Consider the following 20,161-nt stretch of genomic DNA (forward strand, 5'->3'; position numbering starts at 1 on the left):
CACGATTATTTCTGATGTCATCAAGGGCATCAGTGCAACATCAGTGCAGAGTCATTACTTGGATCCGATGTCTTATCCTCTCCAGACTCTTTTGTGAACGGGTGGTTACCGGTATCCATGGTGATTTGGTTGGAGATGTTTTTCTTGCGGTTTAAATACATAAAAAAGGGTAATTTGAGGATTAAAAAATAAAGGAAAAATTATAAAGACCCCCCTGTATTATGGGGTCTGTAACAAAGACCCCCTATACTCTGTTTTGCGACAAAAAACCTTCCTGTACTATGACCGTGAGACAAAGACCCCTTTCGTTAGTTTTTCGTTGAAATCCACCATTTTAATCCACATACTGTAATAAATATCCGAACACTGTTCATCTTCCCCAACCTCACATATACGAACAACAGCGGCGCCAAAGAAGGGGCATAAAGATCACCGTCGTCGGTATCGATGACCTTTTTAAATACTTATCCCATCGAGAGTGGAGAAGATCCATCCAACCAGACCAGACTCTAGAGCAGTTCCACTTTTACTGTTCGACGTCCATGGAGAAGAGTCCATTTGGGTTCCTAAGCCAAGATCTAGGCCTTGACATAGCCCAGACTTTCTTCAAAACCATCCATCGAACGGAGCCCCCATCTCCCACCAAGCGTCACATAAAGATCACCGTCGTCGGTACTGGCAACGTTGGCATGGCCATTGCTCAGACCATCCTAACACAGGACCTTGCCGACGAACTCGCCCTCGTCGACGCCAAGCCCGACAAACTCTGTGGTGAGATGCTCGAATCTGGAGACTGCTGTGCAGGGAGGCATGTCGCGGACTCGATGTGCAGACACCATACATGTCTGCAGACTCAAAGACCTTATCTTTTCCTTTCTCTGCTTCTTCTGTTTCTCTTCTCCCTCCCATTGGAGCCCTCTACATCAACAATCTCACCAGTTTTGTCTGCATACTCGATGTGCAGACACCAGACATGTCGTAGACTCAAAGACCTTATCTTTTCCTTCCTCTGTTTCTCTTCTCCATCCCATTGAAGCCCTCTACATCAACAACAACAGAAGCCGAAGCTCAGGTCAAGTGGAAGAATAGTTTAGCTTCCTGTGATGCTCTATGTTCTTGGTCCCTCACCAATATAAGAAGCTTCTGCAATTGGGTCGGCATCGTCTGCAACAAAGCCGGAAGCGTCACCCAGATAAACCTCCCCAGCTCTAGTCTCAACGGGACACTCGACCAACTCAATTTCGCATAGTTACCCAATCTCACTAGTTTTGATCTCAGCGACAACTCTCTCGATGGAACAATTACCTCGGCCATTGCCAACTTCTCCAAGCTCACTTACTTGGACCTGGGCACCGATAATTTCGTTGGTTCCATCCCTTCAGGGATCGGAAGACTGTCGGAGCTCCTCTATCTCAACCTCTTCAACAATTCTCTCGAGGGTCCAATCCCATATCAGATCAACAATCTCCAAAAGGTATGGTACCTAGACCTCGGGTCAAACTACTTAGAATCCCCTGACTCATCCAAGTTCTCTGGCATGCCCAACCTTACATATCTTAGTCTTTTCTACAACTCACTGAGCATGGACTTCCCGCCTTTCCTACTCAATTGCCGGAACCTGACTTACCTCGACTTATCATCGAACAACCTTTCGGGCCCGATACCAGAACTGTTGGCCACCAATTTGCAGAAGATTGAGTACCTTAATTTTACTAGTAATTTCTTTCAAGGGCCGTTGCCTGTGAACCTGAAGAAGCTTGGTCGGCTGAAAGAGCTACGTTTGGGAGAGAACAGGTTCACCGGTACAATACCCACTGGGATTGGTTCTATTTCTGGATTGCAAATTCTTGAATTACAAAGCAATTCACTGGTTGGGCAGATCCCTTCTTCACTGGGCCAACTTAGGATGCTTCAAAAACTGTATTTGGTTTTACAAGGAATCTCTGTTGGAGGCATGGGTTCTCTAGTTTTACAGGGAATCTCCGATGGAGGCATTCAAATTACGGAAAACAGAGTTTTTGGCAGATGAACAGTGTTCTTCGCCGCTGCTGTGTGAAGTTGGAGACGATGAACAGTGTTTTTTTTCCAATTATTCAAATATTTATTACAAGAATAGTATAAGAATGAAAACGGCAGATTTCAATACAAAACTAAAAGGGGATCTTTGTCTCACAACAGGGAGGCTCTTTGTCGCAAAATAAAGTACAGGGGTTCTTTGTCACAGACCCCTGATAGAGGGGTCTTTGTAATTTATCCAAAAATAAAATAGCTGAATGGAAATTTTTTTGATGATAAAGTGGGTATTTGTCTAACAGCTAAAGTTGAGGGGTCTTTATCGCAAATTATAATATAAGAGGTCTTTGTTACTAACCTACGGGGTCCATGTAATTTACCCTATAAAAAATCATAGGGAAGGCCATTAATCTTTAATCTATCATGCATTTCAAACATCATACAAATTTCATATATTAGAATTAATGTGAGGTTGAATTGCTTTGGAGAAGTCACTCCAGTAAAAAATCCTCATCATAAGAAGAGTCTCACATCAAAATAAAAAAAACCCTTCTTTTCGTTGAAGCCGAAGGATGATAAATTTGGGCTTTCCGAGGTATTTACCATACACTATTCGTAGGCTGTCCGGACAAGGCTCACCTCATAAAGGATAAAGCCAGACTCCACCACGGTCCACGGCAAAGCCCATCCATACCTGTTTAAGCTTTACAAGCGGGCTTCATACAGAAAGCCTAAAGCTATGTTTGATGACATGATCACACGAGTTACATGAAAACACAAAAAGCTAATTTCAGTAGCCTCTTCAATGCGGCTTAACCAATGCAGCTCAATCAAAGCTGCTCCCAAACGCGCTCTGCATCTGTCGCGATCGTGGCGACTCCGATTAATTGGGCGCTCTGCATCTGCACGTGCATCGAACGCGCGTTGTGCGAGCATTCCCTTGCCTTCTGAATATCTGTCTTTCCCGCGACATATTTCCTATCTGAATTGCACGAACACCGTGTCTGAGGCCCGAAGCTCCAAATCTAGTTCTCGATGGCAGAATCTCCTCGCACGTTGTCAATTTCTTTTGTATTTACCTCATTTTAAGCTCACCAAGCTTCACCAATGGCTGCCACCAGAGCTTATCTCCTTCCGGCATCAGTTTCCGAACGCGACCTCTCACTCTTTCCCTTCTTCAACCTTACTTCATATCAAAGGGTATCACCGCCTTTTAAACTCAGTTTCCCGTTTCATCACACCAATAAACGGATTTTTCTACGTACTAGTGCTGTATGCGCAGAGGTAACACAACGAAAACCAAACGTTTCAAAGGTTGAATCCTCAGAGACCGACGCGATATCAGTTCTTAACGAAAGAATTCGTCGGGACTATGGGAAGAGAGAGGCATCGAGAACTACCATGGATTCTGAAGAAGCAGAAAAGTATATACAATTGGTGAAGGAACAACAACAGAGGGGGATGCAGAAGCTAAAGGGGGACAGGGAAGGGAAAGGTGAGGGGTTTGGTTACAAAGTCGACCCCTATACGCTTCATTCGGGTGACTATGTGGTGCATAAGAAGGTGGGAATTGGGAGGTTTGTGGGGATTAAATACGATGTCCCGAGGGATTCCACGGAGCCCATTGAGTATGTCTTTATCGAGTACGCGGACGGGATGGCGAAGCTTCCAGTGAAGCAGGCGGCGAGGATGCTCTACAGATATAATCTGTAGGTTTGTCTTTCCCGCTTGTGGTTTGGTGATTACATGGTTGTTTGTTGAAATATGTTTTTTATTGGTAATTGAGGTGCCTTGGTCGAGGTTTACTGTTTTCGTAAATTATGGCTGACTGTTACTAGATGTTGTTTGATATTGGAACTTTAATGGTGTATTAGAATGGTAATAAGTTTAATATGTCAGCGATGGCAATTTGCATCTGCTTTGGAACTTCAGAAATGGGGGATTTGCTAGTTTTATTTATATGCATCTTGTTCACGTAGGTTAACTGCTAAGAGGCAAAAATTGTGGCCAACCTTAGTCTCTAGACTCTCTACTACCAGTATTTAGAAAAACAATTTTGCTAATTTTAACAATTAGGAAAAGTTGCAAGCTCATTGAAATTGGATTAAAGTTACACAGAAAATGCTAATAAAAAGCCGAAAGCAACAACAAAGTAGGAATGCAAATCCCTTTATCTATCAAAAAGAAATGAGAAATAATTATTGCAATAGGGATGTTGAATCTCTAATAGGCATGAACGTCTATTTGCTCCTTCTTGCCAAGCACATTAGCTTATCTATTTAGTTCTCTATCAAATCTGCCCAGATTGTCCTTTCTTCTTATTTTAATATTTTTTCTCATTTCTTCTGGGCTGTTACCTAGTTCTATTTTAGAATTGCTATATTTGTTCCATGTCTGAGCTGGTTTTGATTTTTTTTTCTTTGCCAATTTCAATGTGAAACAAGAAAACGTCTCAGTACTAGGACAGTCATATAAAATCTGAAACGTAGTTTCATTACTAATGGGGGTTCTCATGTATACATATGGATTCTAGTGGGTCATGAGATGAGTATCTGATGCTTTATGTACATAAAATCCATAACCTGCAATAAATGTCAATTAATGTATGGTAACCAAAAAGAAATTTCTGAGTGCTGTCAGATCAACATCTACCAAAGTGCTCTTTAGCACCATTAAATTTTATATCAAACTATACTGGATATTGAATTATATGTATGTTTTTTTTGTACATTTATTGATATATTTTACTCATTAGTCATTACTTACTATCACATCAAAATGTCCAACATGCTTTCTAGGGCATTTCTCATTGCTTCTATTTTAATTGACCATGGTTACATATACATGCACATAAGACTCTGGTTTTTCTCCCACTCAAGTGATAACCATGTCTCACTATTCTTTCCAGTCCAAATGAAACAAAAAAGCCTCGGACATTAAGCAAATTAAGCGACACAAGTGCATGGGAGAGGAGAAGGATAAAAGGGAAGATTGCCATTCAGAAAATGGTTGTTGATTTAATGGAGTTGTATTTACATAGACTAAAACAAAGAAGGCCTCCATACCCAAAGTGTTCTGCCATGAATGAATTTACTGCTGAATTTGCTTATGAGCCAACACCTGACCAACAACAGGTAGTAGTTTTTCCACTTTATACTTTTTTTGAATGCATCATTACAATCCGTAAATTAAGGTAGATCGTTTTTCTATTCTCTTTATGTTATATTTGATAAATATTGCTTTTTGTAAGATATTTTGCTTGCCCTCAACATTATTGTTTACTGACCAGTATAGAGTTATATATGCCATAATTTTTACTATTAATTGGCTAAGGTTTATTTTCTTTCAATGTTATTCTACTCATTTTCGAAAAGCTTTTTGTACCTCTGACAGTATGCATCATAATTTTCAGGCTTTCATTGATGTAGAAAAAGATTTAACTGAGAGGGAAACCCCAATGGACAGATTGATTTGTGGAGATGTTGGATTTGGGAAAACTGAAGTTGCCTTACGTGCAATCTTTTGTGTTGTCTCAGCTGGGAAGCAAGCAATGGTTCTGGCACCAACAATTGTTCTAGCCAAACAACACTTTGATGTGATATCTGAGCGTTTTTCTAAGTATCCTAATATCAAGGTTGGGCTTCTGAGCAGGTTTCAGGTATGAAGTTGCTTCTCTTGAATCAGTTGTTTCATTTTTTTGATTTGGTGTTCTAGGATCAGTATCATGTAACTGCTTATTTAGATATGGTTGCATTTGATTGTGGGGACTGAGGAGAACAACTCTATTTCATATGTGGTTGAACTTTTTTCTAGATCAGTACATGCCCAGTTTCCAGTAAATTACTTTGAAGCTGGTCTAGATTTAGTAATTCATAAACTGTGAGCTGTTGGCTAGACTGCTTCAAGTCTTCTTTTGCTCTTCTTGGGTTGTTATACTTGCTGAAGTTTATCTTCATATGATCCTGGTACTGTTTTCTGTAGCTTTAATCAAATTCCATGCTGGGTCATACAATTCTTTTTCTACTATTGCTTTCTATAAAAAAGTGATTTTCAGTTGACTTGGTAAAATTTAAAATGTCTGTATTTCACATGGAATTTTTGTATTTTCCACTTCTCAATGGTTAATTATAATACTTAACCCAGACTTATCAAAATTATAATAATACTGAACTCAGCACTGAATCTTTAACATCCACTGAAGAATAGCTTTATTAGATCATCCTTGTCCCAACTATATGGGGTGAGCTACATAAATCCTGTTTTGCCATTCTGTTCTATTCAGTGTCAATATCTATATTATATTTACAATAGCTAAATAGCTGTTATTAAGCCTTCATGTACTGGTGATATTGTAAGGGAAAAACTGGTTTAAACTTGATATGATGGTTTGATTCTTGCAGATCATGGTTGTCGTTGTTTCTTGTTCTGCTCCTTCTAAAAGCTTACATGATTTCCATCACAAGGACACCTTTTACACTTGCAACTCTCCTATAGGAGGAACATTTGCTACATATTTTTGATAATTAAAGTATGATGGATTGCATAAATATTTGCAAAAACAATCTAAAAGACTAATCTACAAGCCTTTACACAGTCAATGAGTTAAAAACCATGGATATTATGTAGAAAAGAAGCTTTATGTATCAATGTTAGAATCATAAATGATGTAATCCCACTGATTAGGGAAGTGTTTAAATGTGAGAGCATGGAACTCATTTAGGATGGAAACCCAGCTGCCGCTCAATTCTCCCAATTACCATCAAGGTTGGGCATACTTTTCTATTAAGGGTGCATCTGTTCTGTTCCTTTCACAGGTTTCAGCAGATTGAGAAGGAATGAAATTCAATATGATATGCCCTCTTGGGCCGAAGCCTAGCTGGTAATGAATCTATGAATCACACATTAGCTTCCTCAAAGACAATGCCAAGAGAATGAAGAATCTAATGAGCCTATTAATGCTGTAAAGAATGATTAAACTGAGAAACAACCTTCTCAGCCTGCTATTCATATTATTCTGTCATGCTTACCTATCTGGGCAAAGAACTCACCCGGTACAAAAAAAAAAAAAAAAAAAAAGATCAGAGCTGGAAGAGTCTCTGGCGATCAAGGTTCAAAATATCAATACACCCCGATACACCCGAAGGGGTGTATTGATACTTTGAACCTTGCATCTTTTTATTTTTTTTTTCAATTTTCACAGGGGGCTATTTTTATGTTCTTTAATTATTAAACAAGAGTTTCTTAAAAATGCCTTAAAATAGGCGTATCAGTAAGCAAAAGATACGGGGCATATTGTATTGAAATTTTGAACCTTGCTGGTGATACGTGAACACATACATAACTTTGCCTATCACTTTGTTTGCTATTTTTGGGATCATCCCTACCACACTACCATTGTTCTTATCCATTTGCTGTTGAACATTATCGCTTCCTTAGAAATATCAAGCTTCACAATAATTGCTTATAGCCTTGAAGATCTCCCAGTTCCACATGTGCCATTGGTAATCCAAACATCTACACCCATTTTCTTTACTTCTTCCTCTACCAATTTTGACAATAGTATATTTCATTATGTTTGCACTATACAGGGGCCATTATTAGGTGTAATGGTAAAATTTTGGGCTGACAAGTGTGAGAACATTGGTTCAAGTCTAAGATCAGCTACCGTGTGGGAAAAAAAGGAATGGCATAGGTTAGTTCTGTATCCAGTCCACCCTTCCCAAGACCCCCGATAGCTGGGACCCAACATTGGGTGATGGCCTGTCCTTTGTACTAAATATCTAACAATATATTTAACATATTGCCCTGTCAGGCTTGCTAGGGTTGATATGATTGGCCCCACCGTGTTTCTATATTTAAATTCCTTGTGGCCCTACGTTAAAGCCTAAATCTTGTTAATGAAATTAACAGTTTAATATTTATACTTACAAAAGAAAACTTGTAGGAAGTATGTTGATTGCTTCAGCCTAAATTTATAGGAATTATATGTTGGGCTGGCTGTTGATTATGGTGATGCAACTGAATTTATCTTAATTTTTTCACTGTGGATATCTGAGTTATTTCTTAAATATTCTTCTATGGGACTAAAGTGGTTTTATGCAGACCAAGTCAGAGAAAGAGGAGCATCTTTCAATGATTAAAGATGGCCATCTTGACATCGTTGTTGGAACTCATGCACTTCTTGGAAGCCGGGTTGTTTATAATAATCTTGGCCTTCTTGTTGTTGACGAGGAACAGGTTAGTTTCATTCTGCTCATCCTTTGTTTTGTATGTTATGAATACTTGGTGGAGCTTGCATTATCACTTACCAAGTATGTTAAGTTATATAAAGAGATAATTCTTACTACATTATAATTTCTTTCGTAAATCTCTTCTTACTCATATTTCTTAGGAATTGAGTTCATAAATCTTTTCTTGTTCTGGTCTTCCATTGGGTGATTAAGGTTGAATGACTATCTGGTTTGATGATTATGCATTTATATGTTTACATGTGAATGATCTCCACTGGTTGTGCATTCAAGCTTTCAAGTTTCAGTTTTTTCCCTGTTACAGTTCAGTATTGTTAAGTAAGCATTACTTATTACCTCTTAACCACTGATGTATTTTTTTTTTTTTTTGAATTTCACAGAGATTTGGTGTCAAGCAGAAGGAGAAGATTGCTTCATTCAAAACTTCAGTTGATGTTCTCACACTTTCTGCAACACCTATTCCACGCACCCTTTACCTAGCACTAACTGGGTTTCGTGATGCTAGGTATGTTCACAATTTCATTTCTATTCCAAGTAGTTTTAAAATTTGCATTATCTTGAAAATTTCATCATCTCTATTGAACAGCTCATTCAAGTGGGTTCCAATCATAATTGGTCATATTTTGTCTGCCTTGGCTGTTTTGTGCTCATTTTACATCCCTGCTAATTGCTTTAGCAGGGCTTTGCATTTACATCATTAATCAGATTTCCAGTTATTGATAAAAGTTATTAATATGCATATCTTTTTTTTTTTTAATTCTGATTGATAATCCCAATCCCAACCATTGCACGCATGAGAAAGTGGTTGTTTTAATTTCCAGCTAGTTACAGTGTGCATTATTCTTGCATTCATTTATTCTTTTGCATATTCAATCTCTTGTGATGGTTCTCACCAGAAAAATTCAGGTTTGGTTTTCAAAAGTGATCTAATTTGTAGCAGTTTGACAACTTTTAGAACTTAGGGGTTTCATTTCAATGTCAGTGATGAAAGAAACTAATGCTGGATAAAAGCTCAAGACCTTGGATTTTTTCTTTTTCTTTTTTTTTTTGGGTGGAATTCATAAATTTCCTTTCGACTTTAACAATGTTATAATGTAGTTGATCAGTGTGAACCAAATTTTACAAAAAAAAAAAAAAAATCGGTCACAATTCTGTGTATCCTTCATCATCATTTATACTTCATAGCAAATTACATTGAATTACAAAATATCATTCAAATGTCATTACTAAAAGGGGCAGCCCAGTGCACGAGGATCCCACCAATGTGGGGTATGGGGAGGGACAGATGTACGCAGCCTTACCCCTGCACATACAAAGAGGCTGTTTCCAAGATTTGAATCCTGGTCACCCAGGTCACAATGGAGCAACCCAACTGTTGCGCCAAGGCCCACCCTTTGTCAAATGCCATTAAATAGCTAAAGTTAATTGGATAATGTTCATAAAAAGGCCATTTCCCAAGTTGTTCCCAACTATCCAGGTTCTTGGGAGGGGTGGACTGGATATGGACCTAGCCTTTGGCATGTTCAGCACACAAAAGTGTCTGCTCTCAGACTGAAGTTCACGTTCTCAGACTTGTCTGCCTAAGATTGATATTTTTACCACTGCACCAAGCTGCAAGCATTGGCTACTTCCTGGGATAACATTAGAAACTAATGTGGAAAAATTTTTTTATATTATTTTATTCTTCATGAATATAGGAACAGTATCTTCTCTATGTGTTGTTCTAACTTGCAAGGTCATCATTAAAATTTATAATAAGTTAATATCCACTCTAAAATCAATATAGGACCATGTTTCCCTTGATTCATCAATAATGTTCTGAAACCTGACCTGGCCTTACAGGTAGGAGTTCAGATCTAGTCCCAACAGCTATTGCAGCTGTCCATTAGGAACATCTCCTTTGTCCTTCATGATGAGATGTTCCTGATGTACAACTGCAATGGCTATTGGGACCGGTTGTTGGGACCATATCTGGGCTCTACAGGTAGGGGTGCAACTTGGGCCGATTGGTTTGGGTTGAGGGTCAACCTAGGTCCAACCTAAGGTTGAAACCTCAGGCTTGGGTCCAACCTAAGGTTGAAACCTCAGGCTTGGGTCCAACCTAAGGTCAAGCCCGAGTTTATGAACATAGACCCAACCCATGCTTAACACAGCACAACTGAAGCTGGGCTTGTTGGTTTGGGTTGAGGGTCAACCTAGGTCCAACCTAAGGTTGAAACCTCAGGCTTGGTCAAGCCTGAGTTTATGAACATAGATGCAACCCAAGCTTAACACAGCACAACTGAAGCTGGGCTTGTTGGTTTGGGTTGAGGGTCAACCTAGGTCCAACCTAAGGTTGAAACCTCAGGCTTGGGCCCAACCTAAGGTCAAGCCTGAGTTTATGAACATAGATCCAACCCAAGCTTAACACGGCACAACTGAAGCTAGGCTTGGGAAGGTTTGAAAGAATATTTGAAATTGTTTTGTACAAGCATCCTTAACACCTGTCTAGGATGTATTTGTGTTTTTTTTTTCTTTCAATGAATTTTCTTTTACTATAAAAAAAATCTTTTATTGGGCTTTATGGCTCAATTTAGGAGTGGAATGGATTGAATACATATACATGCGTATATAATTATAAAAATATGTTTTTATATAAATAAAACACATAATATGTATGCATTTGTTCAGTTGGGCTTGAGTTGGGTTGGTCCCACCCAAGTTGCAACCATACTTACAATTCGATCAGGTTGATGCATGACACATTTGGAAGGCTGAGTCTTAGATAAGTTGGATTTGGCAATTTTCTAGAGAATCTGTTAAATATTTATATTATATTGACATATGATTAAAAGATAGTTTTACGCTTACTATTATGTGAAAGTTTTAGATATATATATATATATTTATGTATGTATGTATGTATTACAATTTCTGTTAAAACTCATATACTTACAAAAAAAAAAATCACTTAAAACTCATATAAGGATGTTACAAAATAAACCCTGGGCCTGGCATTCCCCAAACAAAATATTCTTTGTTTCACTCCTACTTAGCTAGAGTATCTGCCAAGGCATTTGCAGACCCAGGGACCCCCTCCTCTGGAATGAGCTATTTCAGATTATGTCCTAATATCTGCACTTGCTTAACTAAAGTTCTGTACCTCCATGATATGTCTCTTCTTCTCTCACACTCTCACCCAATGTAAAAGAACTTGGCAGTCCCCTTTGACGATAAGTTCTGTCCATCCATGTAATATTGCCAACTTCAAATCTTCTATTTGTGCCATAATTTTAGCCTTTAAGGAGTTGCTATAATGAGCTGGGTCTGAAAATCTGAAAAGAATGTTACCACCAAATGCTAATGCTCTCGGGTTTCCAAGACTACAGCCGTCAAAATTAATTTTATTATCCCTCCTCAAGAGCTTTCCAGCTCTAGGCTGATGAGCTGCCCCTGTTAACCACTCAAGAGATCATTAGTAGTAACACCTTTAAATTCATCACATGTTAATGTCCAATGGGCAATGGGCAATTATCAACGTTGAAAGATCAATAAAGGAGTTGATGTCAAAGCCTAATGCAACTAGACATTCGAATTCTTCTAGGTACCACTGGAAACAAGACAAGGCTCAAAACTGTCTGAAACCACTATCAGAAGGGTCCATCAAGGCCAAATAGCTTTAATAAATGATCCTCAATCACCAAAAGATTCAAGGGGATAATTCCTAACTGGCACCAAAGTACAAGGGAAAAACAGGGAGCACTCACTCACTTTTTTGCAGAATCCGAAAAACTTGAATTGCTGAATTTAGAAATTTATAGGAAGTATAAGAAGTCCTAAGCTCTTTGCTAGATTTGGACAGAAAATCAGTAGTCAAGTACAAACTGTAATTGCTGATTTTTTCTTGACTTTTAGGAAGAAATCTCTAAAACTTTTTTTTCCAGGCATAAAATTTGCTTAGAACTTTTTGAAAATCTTAAAAAAAGGATGACACAGCTAATAGTACATAATTACTATTTAAAATAATTCTCGTAATTATTATTTATATTTAAATTGCAAATTGCTATTTATAATTGAATCAGATATGATAACAGAAACAACAAGAGGGTAAAACAATATTTAAAGTAGTAAAATTGGACCAATAGAACTGTTGACAGAAATACCAGTAGAAATCACTAATTGCAGATTTAGTCGAGTTTCTTGTGAAAGGAAAGAGGGGGAAGATGAAGATTTCAGCAGTAGAGAAGAAAGGAGAAGAAGAAAAGAGTAGGAAGTCAACCAAGATTGTAAAATTAACCCTAGCCGCCTACCTCTCATTATATTTATACTTAAATTAAAGGATGAGATATTACAAGGATGCCCTTAGTAGGGCGGCTACTGATATAGCTGAACAGTCACAACTTAAAAAAACATAAACTAATGGGCCTAAAGCCCAACAACTTCCTAATTAAATAAAAAACAACTCGGACCAACTCAACACTCTCCCTCAAGTTGGGAGTAAATGTCACACATTCCCAATTTGTGTAGATTATGCTCCAGCTTGTTCTTTGCAACACCTTTTGTGAGAACATCAACGAGCTGCAGATCAGAAGCAATGCATGGAAGACAAACTTCTCCAGAAGTTACCCTTTCTCTGATAAAATGTCTATCCACTTCAATGTGCTTAGTTCGGTCATGCTGGACTGGGTTATGGGCAACGTTAATTGCTGCCTGGTTGTCATAGTATAGCATCATAGGTTCTTTTGCCTGTACACCAATTTCTTCTAACAGGGAACGAATTGAGAGAAGTTCTGAAACTCCATGTGCCATGGCCCTGTATTCGGCTTCAACACTTGATCTTGCCACCACTGTTTGTTTCTTACTCTTCCATGAGACAAGGTTACCCCCAACAAGGGTGCACACTCCTGAAGTTGATCTCCTGTCATCAAGGCATCCTGCCCAATCAGCATCTGTATAAGCCTCTAGTTTCAACTGTCCATGATCAATAAACAATATGCCTCTGCCCGGGTGTTCCTTTAGGTAAGCAAGAATCCTGTCAACTGCCTCCCAATGCTGGACTCGTGGAGCATGCATGTATTGACTTACTACACTTACTGCATAGGAAATGTCTGGTCTTGTCATACACAAGTATAGCAGCCGACCCACAAGTCTCTGATATCTCCCAATGTCCTTTTCTGGTTCACCTTCTGTTGCATTGATTTTATGGTTCTGATCAATAGGGGTGTTGATTGCCTTTGTTCCAAGCTTCCCTGTCTCTTGAAGAAGATCCAAGACATACTTCCTTTGAGAGAGAAAAATTCCATGTTTTGATCTTGCAACTTCAATGCCTAAGAAGTATCTCAGTTCTCCAAGATCCTTAATTTCAAATTCTTTATGTAGGTTCATTTTCAGACCATCAATCTCACTCAGATCATTCCCAGTGACAACAATATCATCCACATAAACAATTAGGACTGACACCAAAGATCCCCTTCGCTTCACAAACAAGGTGTGATCGGATTGAGTCTGAGTGTAGCCAGAAGCAATCAAGGCCTTTCTGAATCTGTCAAACCATGCTCTGGGAGATTGTTTCAAGCCATAAAGTGACTTCTTAAGCCTACATACCTTTCCCTTTTCAGTATCATTGTAAAAGCCAGTAGGAAGATCCATATACACTTCTTCTTGTAGATCCCCATTTAGGAAAGCATTCTTCACATCAAGTTGAAACAAGGGCCAAGAGTATGAGGCAGCAAGAGAAAGAAGTATCCGAACAAAGGTCATCTTTGCAACTGGTGCAAAGGTCTCTAAGTAATCAATGCCATAGGTCTGTGTGTACCCTTTTGCAACAAGTCTTGCCTTGTACCTTTCTATACTTCCATCTGCCTTATATTTTACTGTGTAAACCCATCTGCATCCAATTGTCTCATTGCCTTCTGGTAGATCCACAATGTCCCATGTCTGATTCTTAATCAAAGCTGCCATCTCTTCCTGCATAGCTGCCTTCTACTTAGGTTTGGAGAGAGCCTCACTAACACCCTTGGGTATAGACATTGAATCAAGAGAGGAAAGAAAAGCACGGTAGGAAGGAGAAAGTCCACTGTAGGATAAGTACTGTGAAATACAATGAGCAGTACACTTTCTCTTCCCTTTTCTGAGAGCGATAGGGAGATTAAGGTTATCTATAACAGTGTTAGTAGAATCAATGGGAACTGAAACAGTAGCGGGACCAAGAGAAATACCTGAATCCATGTCAGCCGAATTTGGAGTCTCCAAGGAATTGACAAGAAGTGATGTGAGTTCTACTGTAGTGGAATCGACCTCCTTGTGAAGTCTCTGTCGTAAGTAATGCTGAGAAGCAGAACGCAAAGGAGGTGGCAAGGTAGGTGACATAGGGTGGTGGTCAAGCACAGGAGTAGACACAGGAACTGGAATTGGGAGAGGAATAGACTACTTACTCACTTCCCCAAAACACTCCCCCTGAGAAGAATTCTTTGAGAAGAAGTACGTAGATTCAAAAAAGGTGACATCCATGGTAACATGTCGGTTCCCAGAGACTGGATCATAGCAGCAATACTCTTCTGATTCTCTGCATATCCAAGGAAGACACACTTTTTTGCCTTGGGATCAAGCTTCAAGCGGTGAGGACCAAGGATATGTGCAAAGCAGACACACCCAAACACTCTAAGAGGAATATGAAACATCTCTCCCCGAGGAGACTGAATGGGGTGCTAAATCCAAGTATACGAGAGGGCACCCTGTTAATCAGATATACTATTGTGAGAACTGCATCACCCCAAAACCGAATTGGAACTGTAGATGTGATCATCATGCTTCTTGCAATCTCAACAATGTGTCTGTTTTTCCTTTCTGCAACACTATTCTACTGTGGACTGTAGGGACAACTACTCTGATGGACAACACCATATTCTAACAGATATGAGGCAAGGTGTCTTTCAAAATATTCCCTGGCATTGTTGGATCTGAACACCTTTATTCTTGTTCCAAACTGTGTTAGTACCATCTGATGAAATTGCCTCACCAAGGATGGTATTTCATCGCGAGATCTCATCACGTAAATCCAAGAGTATCGTGAGAAATCATCCACAAATAAGAGAAAATATCGATAGCCTCCCATAGAAGGAACATGATAAGGGCCCCACACATCCGAATGAATAACATCAAAAGAAGAAGAACATCTTTTATTACTAGGTTTAAATGAATGTCTACAATGCTTTCCAAGTTGACAACCTTCACACTACAGACTTGACAAACTAACAGACTCAAAAAGTTTTGGAAACAAAAAACTCAAAGAAGAAAAAGGTAAATGGCCCAAACGATTATGCCAAAGCATAATTTGACCCACAGATCCTGACTCACTATCCTTGCTTACATGATGACTCTGATGAGGGGGAAGTACATTCAGGAGGTAGATTCCATTCATTTCACGACCACTCCCAATCGTCCTCTTTGAATCCAGATCCTGCAAAATACAATGACCAGGAGAAAAAATTACTGAGCAGTTCAGGTTCTTAGTCAAACTACTAACAAATAACAAATTAGTGCTCAATCTGGGAACTTGAAGGACAGAGGGTAGAGAAATAGAATCACTAATCTTGATAGATCCCTTCCTAGCAATAGGAACATGGGATCCATCAGTTGTGGAGACCCTATCTCAGCCAGAACAGAGCTGGTAAGTTGAAAAAATAGTAGAGCTTTGGGTTATGTGCTCTGAGGCTCCAGAATCTATAATCCAAGGAGGTCCCTCCTTACTTGAAGTAGAAACGTAATTTGCAGTGACTTGTGAACTACCTGTGTGAGCAAAGGAAGTAGAGTGGACTCCACCAGTGCCACTTGTACCTTGCTGTCTGCTTGCGGCTGAACTGGAACTGGCTGTACCCCGTTGGTTCAGAAGTAGCCCATACCTCTCAAGTTCGGCCCTTACTGCAACAGCTGCAACAGACTCCAGAGCAACTGTAGTAGGAGGGGCCGAAATGTCACCAATAACTGCCATGTGTGCATTTCCCTTCTTATTTTTCAATCTAGTCGGCACAAGATGTGGGTGAAGCTTCCAACATGTATCTCTTGTGTGTTTAGGCTTTTTATGGTAGTCACAGATCAGATCTCTTTTATCTTCCTTCTTGATTTCACTGCCACCCCGATCTCCACTTTGTTTAGGTTTCACAGCACTTACCATGGCAGACTGATCAGGAGTAAGATTTTTCATCATCACATCTCTCCTGCACTCCTCCCCTAACACAAAGGCATATGCCTGGGAGAGAGTAACACTATCCCTGGAAAGGTGTTGTTGTGCAATATCATACTCGGGATTAAGGCCAACAAGAAATTCAAACACCCTATACTTCTCTAGATGTTTCTGATAGGTAGCTGCATCCTTAGTGGTTTCCCAAGCAAATGTCTCTAAATGGTCAATCTCCTGCCACAGGGTTTTAAGGGCTGAAAAATAGGCTGCAACATGTCTATCTCCCTACCTTGTAGAAATAATCTGATTTCTCAACTGATAAGCCCTAGCAACATTCTCCCTCTGTGAATAGGTTTCTACAACCCCATCACATATTTCCTTAGCTGTATTTGCCCATAAAAAAATTTTACTTATATGGGGCAACATGGAATTACACAACCAAGTCATCACCATATAATTCTCCTGTACCCACCGGGAGTTGCTAGTTTCGGGTTTCACCTCTTCACCAGTGATATACCCTAATTTCCCACGAGCACCAATGGCCATCTTTGCAGATTGTGACCATTCTAAGTAATTTGCACCATCCAACCTAACTGTAGTAATGATCCCAGCCCCGAAAGGGTCTCCAGCACCTCCTCCCACTGGTACCATTTCACTCCCGGGCTTATTCTCAACTCCGTGGCTCTCCATGCTTCTCAAAAAATGTAAAGAAAATAACTGAAATTTACAACAAGATCAAACAAAACACTTTTTGGAACCAACAACACCTTTCTGGTGTCCTAGACTTTCTTCCCACAAAAGATTCATTTTCTGTGGGACGGGAGAAGAGAGAGAAGAGGCAACCGCTCTCTCTAGAAGCCTCCAAATCAGGCAGGACTTGAATCGCCCCTTACAAAAAACTCCAAGGAACCCTAACAAATTAGGGCGCCACTTCCTAGGTCAAAATTGAAGAGTCCAACAGAAACAAAACTCTTCCCCTTTCTCCAGTTTTTCTTGATTTTGATGAAAAACCCTAGACCAGCTACAGGGCACACAGATTCACCAAAAAAATCCAAAAACTGGGCTTACCTGAGAGCTTTGATCAACCTCTTAAATCACCATGCAGTCGGCTGATCTAGGGCTGCATGAGAGAACAACTTCAAGGAACCTTCGGCCCGCTCTGATACCAAGTAGAAATCATTAATTGCAGATTTAGTCGAGTTTCTTGTGAAAGGAAAGAGGGGGGAGATGAAGATTTCAGCAGTAGAGAAGAAAGGAGAAGAAGAAAAGAGTAGCAAGTCAACCGGGATTGTAAAATTAACCCTAGCCGCCTACCTCTCATTATATTTATACTTAATTTAAAGGATGAGATATTACAAGGATGCCCTTAGTAGGACTACTACTAATATAGCTGAACATTCACAACTTAAAAAAACATAAACTAATGGGCCTAAAGCCCAACAACTTCCTAACTAAATAAAAAACAATTTGGACCAACTCAACAATACCAAAACCAAGGATTAAAATATCGATATGGTATTCCCCATATTGGGCGTATGGTATCTGTATTGGTGCACCCAGATATGGGTGGATACACTAATACAAAAAGTTTTTTGATAACTTTAAAGCTTTAAAACACACGGTGGGACCTTCTAGTAACTATAAAATTAAAAAAGAAGTAAAAAAATAATGTGTATTGATCATATTGAAACACCAATACCCACTTGAGGGTATCAGGTGTATCGATATTTTAATCCTGACCAAAACACTAAACAACAAATATGAACTGAACGAAAGATAACAAAAAAATAAATAAGAATTTTAGAAGAAGAAAATATATGATCAAGAGGTCTGATTTATAAATCTAAATTAACTAATAGATCTAAAGAAACTATTGTTGACATCTTCAACCTTGTAAGAGCCTTCTTCTTGTTGCTTTGATACCATCTTGTTGTGAATTATGAGAAGACAGAAGAGGAAAAAAGAGAAGAGTAGGGGTCATTGGTCTAACAATACCACATGCCTATGTCTCTATCTAATGTGAGTGACTATATATAAATATAAAATAATAAAAGTATCCAAACTTTCTTCCTAATGAGGTTGATATTTGTTAGAATACACGAATCAAGGGTATTTTGGTCATTTTGGTTTATCTGTTTGAGAGTGAAAGGTTTATTTTATTTAAGTTTAAGTTATGTGTCCCATCTTTTTTCTTCTTCTTCTTCTTCTTCTTCTCTACTTTAACCTAGAATCGAATAGGGTTTTCTTACATGGTATCAGAGCGGTAAAACCTTGTTCTCCTTTCATTATTCCTTGCTGCTGTCTTCTTCCTGGGTTCGCCGCCAACCATTTCAGCTTTTCTCAATTTTCTGCTAGCCTGAGTGGAAGCTCGACAAGGGGCCAAAGAGGAGTCGTCGTTTTGTGGTTCTGGAGGTGAGAATGCCTCCAGTTACTGTGGTGGTGGTCGTTGAAGTTGTGTACTAGACGCCCTCTATTCAGTGATACGAAGAGGGCTGTTTGTGGACAGGTATGAACAGTGTTGTTTTTTGCCCAAATAATGGACTGTGAATGTTGTGTTTTGGTTCAAAATTTTTTTTGTTGTGGAGGTTTGGAGTGACTAGTATGCATATCAGTCTTGTTCTTCTCTGTTTTACCTCATATGTGTGCTGAAAGTGGGGTTTTTCGACTGCTGAAGTTCATGACAGCAGTGGTGTGGTGGTAGTTGTATTGTGGTGAATGGTGTATTGATGATTCTGAATACTTAAAAGTGAACCCTTGGATCTGGTGTGTGAACAGTTCTGCAGTGTGCAGTACAAGTGTTTGATTTAATGACTGAGTGACTTCAGCCCTTGTATTTTGGTGGGTGAATGGTTCTGCAGTATGCAGTATAGGTGTTTGATGTAATGACTGAGTGATTTCAGCTTTAGTATTTGATGTGCAATGTGTATTTGAAGAAGTTGGTGGTGCCGTAAGTGAGATAAGTTTTGTGGAAGTGTGTGAGGTTGTGTTGCATATTTGAAGGTGAATTAGTTAAGATGGCATCGATTGGAGATGGGAATGACAATAAAACAGGTGTCATGCTTTCTTCAAACTACCCAAGTGTTCAAATGACATCTATTAAGCTGAATGGTGAGAATTATGTGCCGTGGGAAAAATCTGTGGAAGTGTTCTTAAAGGCCAAGAGAAAGGTAAAACATGTGAGAGAGGAGAAACCTTTCTCTGATTCTCCGGGGTCCAGTGACTGGGAACAAGAAGATGCACAAATAATGACATGGCTATGGAACAACATGGAACCAAAAATTAGTGTGAACTTTATGTTCATAGATACAACTAAAGAAATCTGGGATCATGCTAAGAAGCTATACTTCGGACAAGACAATACAACTAGGGTGTATCAGTTGTACCAAGAGTACTTTAATCTGAAGCAAGGCAATCAAAGCTTGGAGGAATACTATGCAAGTCTGAGGAATATCCAAAATGAGCTCAATGTGTATCATCCTCTGACATCGGATGTTCAGATTCAACAACAACAGCGTGAACAACTTGATGTGACAAGGTTTCTGGTGGGTTTGAAGGCTGAGTATGAGCCTGTCCGAGCACAAATATTGGGGGGGGGGGGTCTGCTCTTCCCTCACTTGAAGAAGTTTTTGTCCGTCTTAAGAGGGCATCTATTGAGTCTGTAGAGCATTCCTCACTCTCGGACAGATCTGGTTTCGTGGTGACTAAAGGGGGTGGCTGTGGAAATAGAGGTGGTGGTGGTAGT

At 39.3% G+C, this 20,161-nt stretch overlaps 1 protein-coding gene across 2 annotated transcripts in view; it reads left to right on the plus strand.

The window, feature by feature from the left end:
- Nucleotides 1-2,571: 2,571 nt before the first annotated feature.
- LOC104591905 (DEAD/DEAH box helicase) overlaps nucleotides 2,572-20,161 on the plus strand; it is a 47,797-nt gene continuing 30,207 nt past the window's right edge. The window contains exons 1-5 of one of the 2 annotated variants that reach the window (XM_088886575.1): nucleotides 2,572-3,722; nucleotides 4,922-5,147; nucleotides 5,426-5,671; nucleotides 8,116-8,250; nucleotides 8,642-8,766. In XM_088886575.1, the coding sequence (XP_088742701.1) occupies nucleotides 3,121-3,722; nucleotides 4,922-5,147; nucleotides 5,426-5,671; nucleotides 8,116-8,250; nucleotides 8,642-8,766 (1,334 nt within the window). In that variant the 5' untranslated portion in view covers nucleotides 2,572-3,120. The remainder of the gene's footprint in view (nucleotides 3,723-4,921; nucleotides 5,148-5,425; nucleotides 5,672-8,115; nucleotides 8,251-8,641; nucleotides 8,767-20,161) is intronic. The other variant, XM_010251042.3, reaches the window with a different exon arrangement.

This window comes from Nelumbo nucifera, chromosome 4, assembly GCF_055504915.1.
Source record: "Nelumbo nucifera cultivar China Antique chromosome 4, China Antique-T2T, whole genome shotgun sequence".
Taxonomy (NCBI): Eukaryota; Viridiplantae; Streptophyta; class Magnoliopsida; order Proteales; family Nelumbonaceae; genus Nelumbo; species Nelumbo nucifera.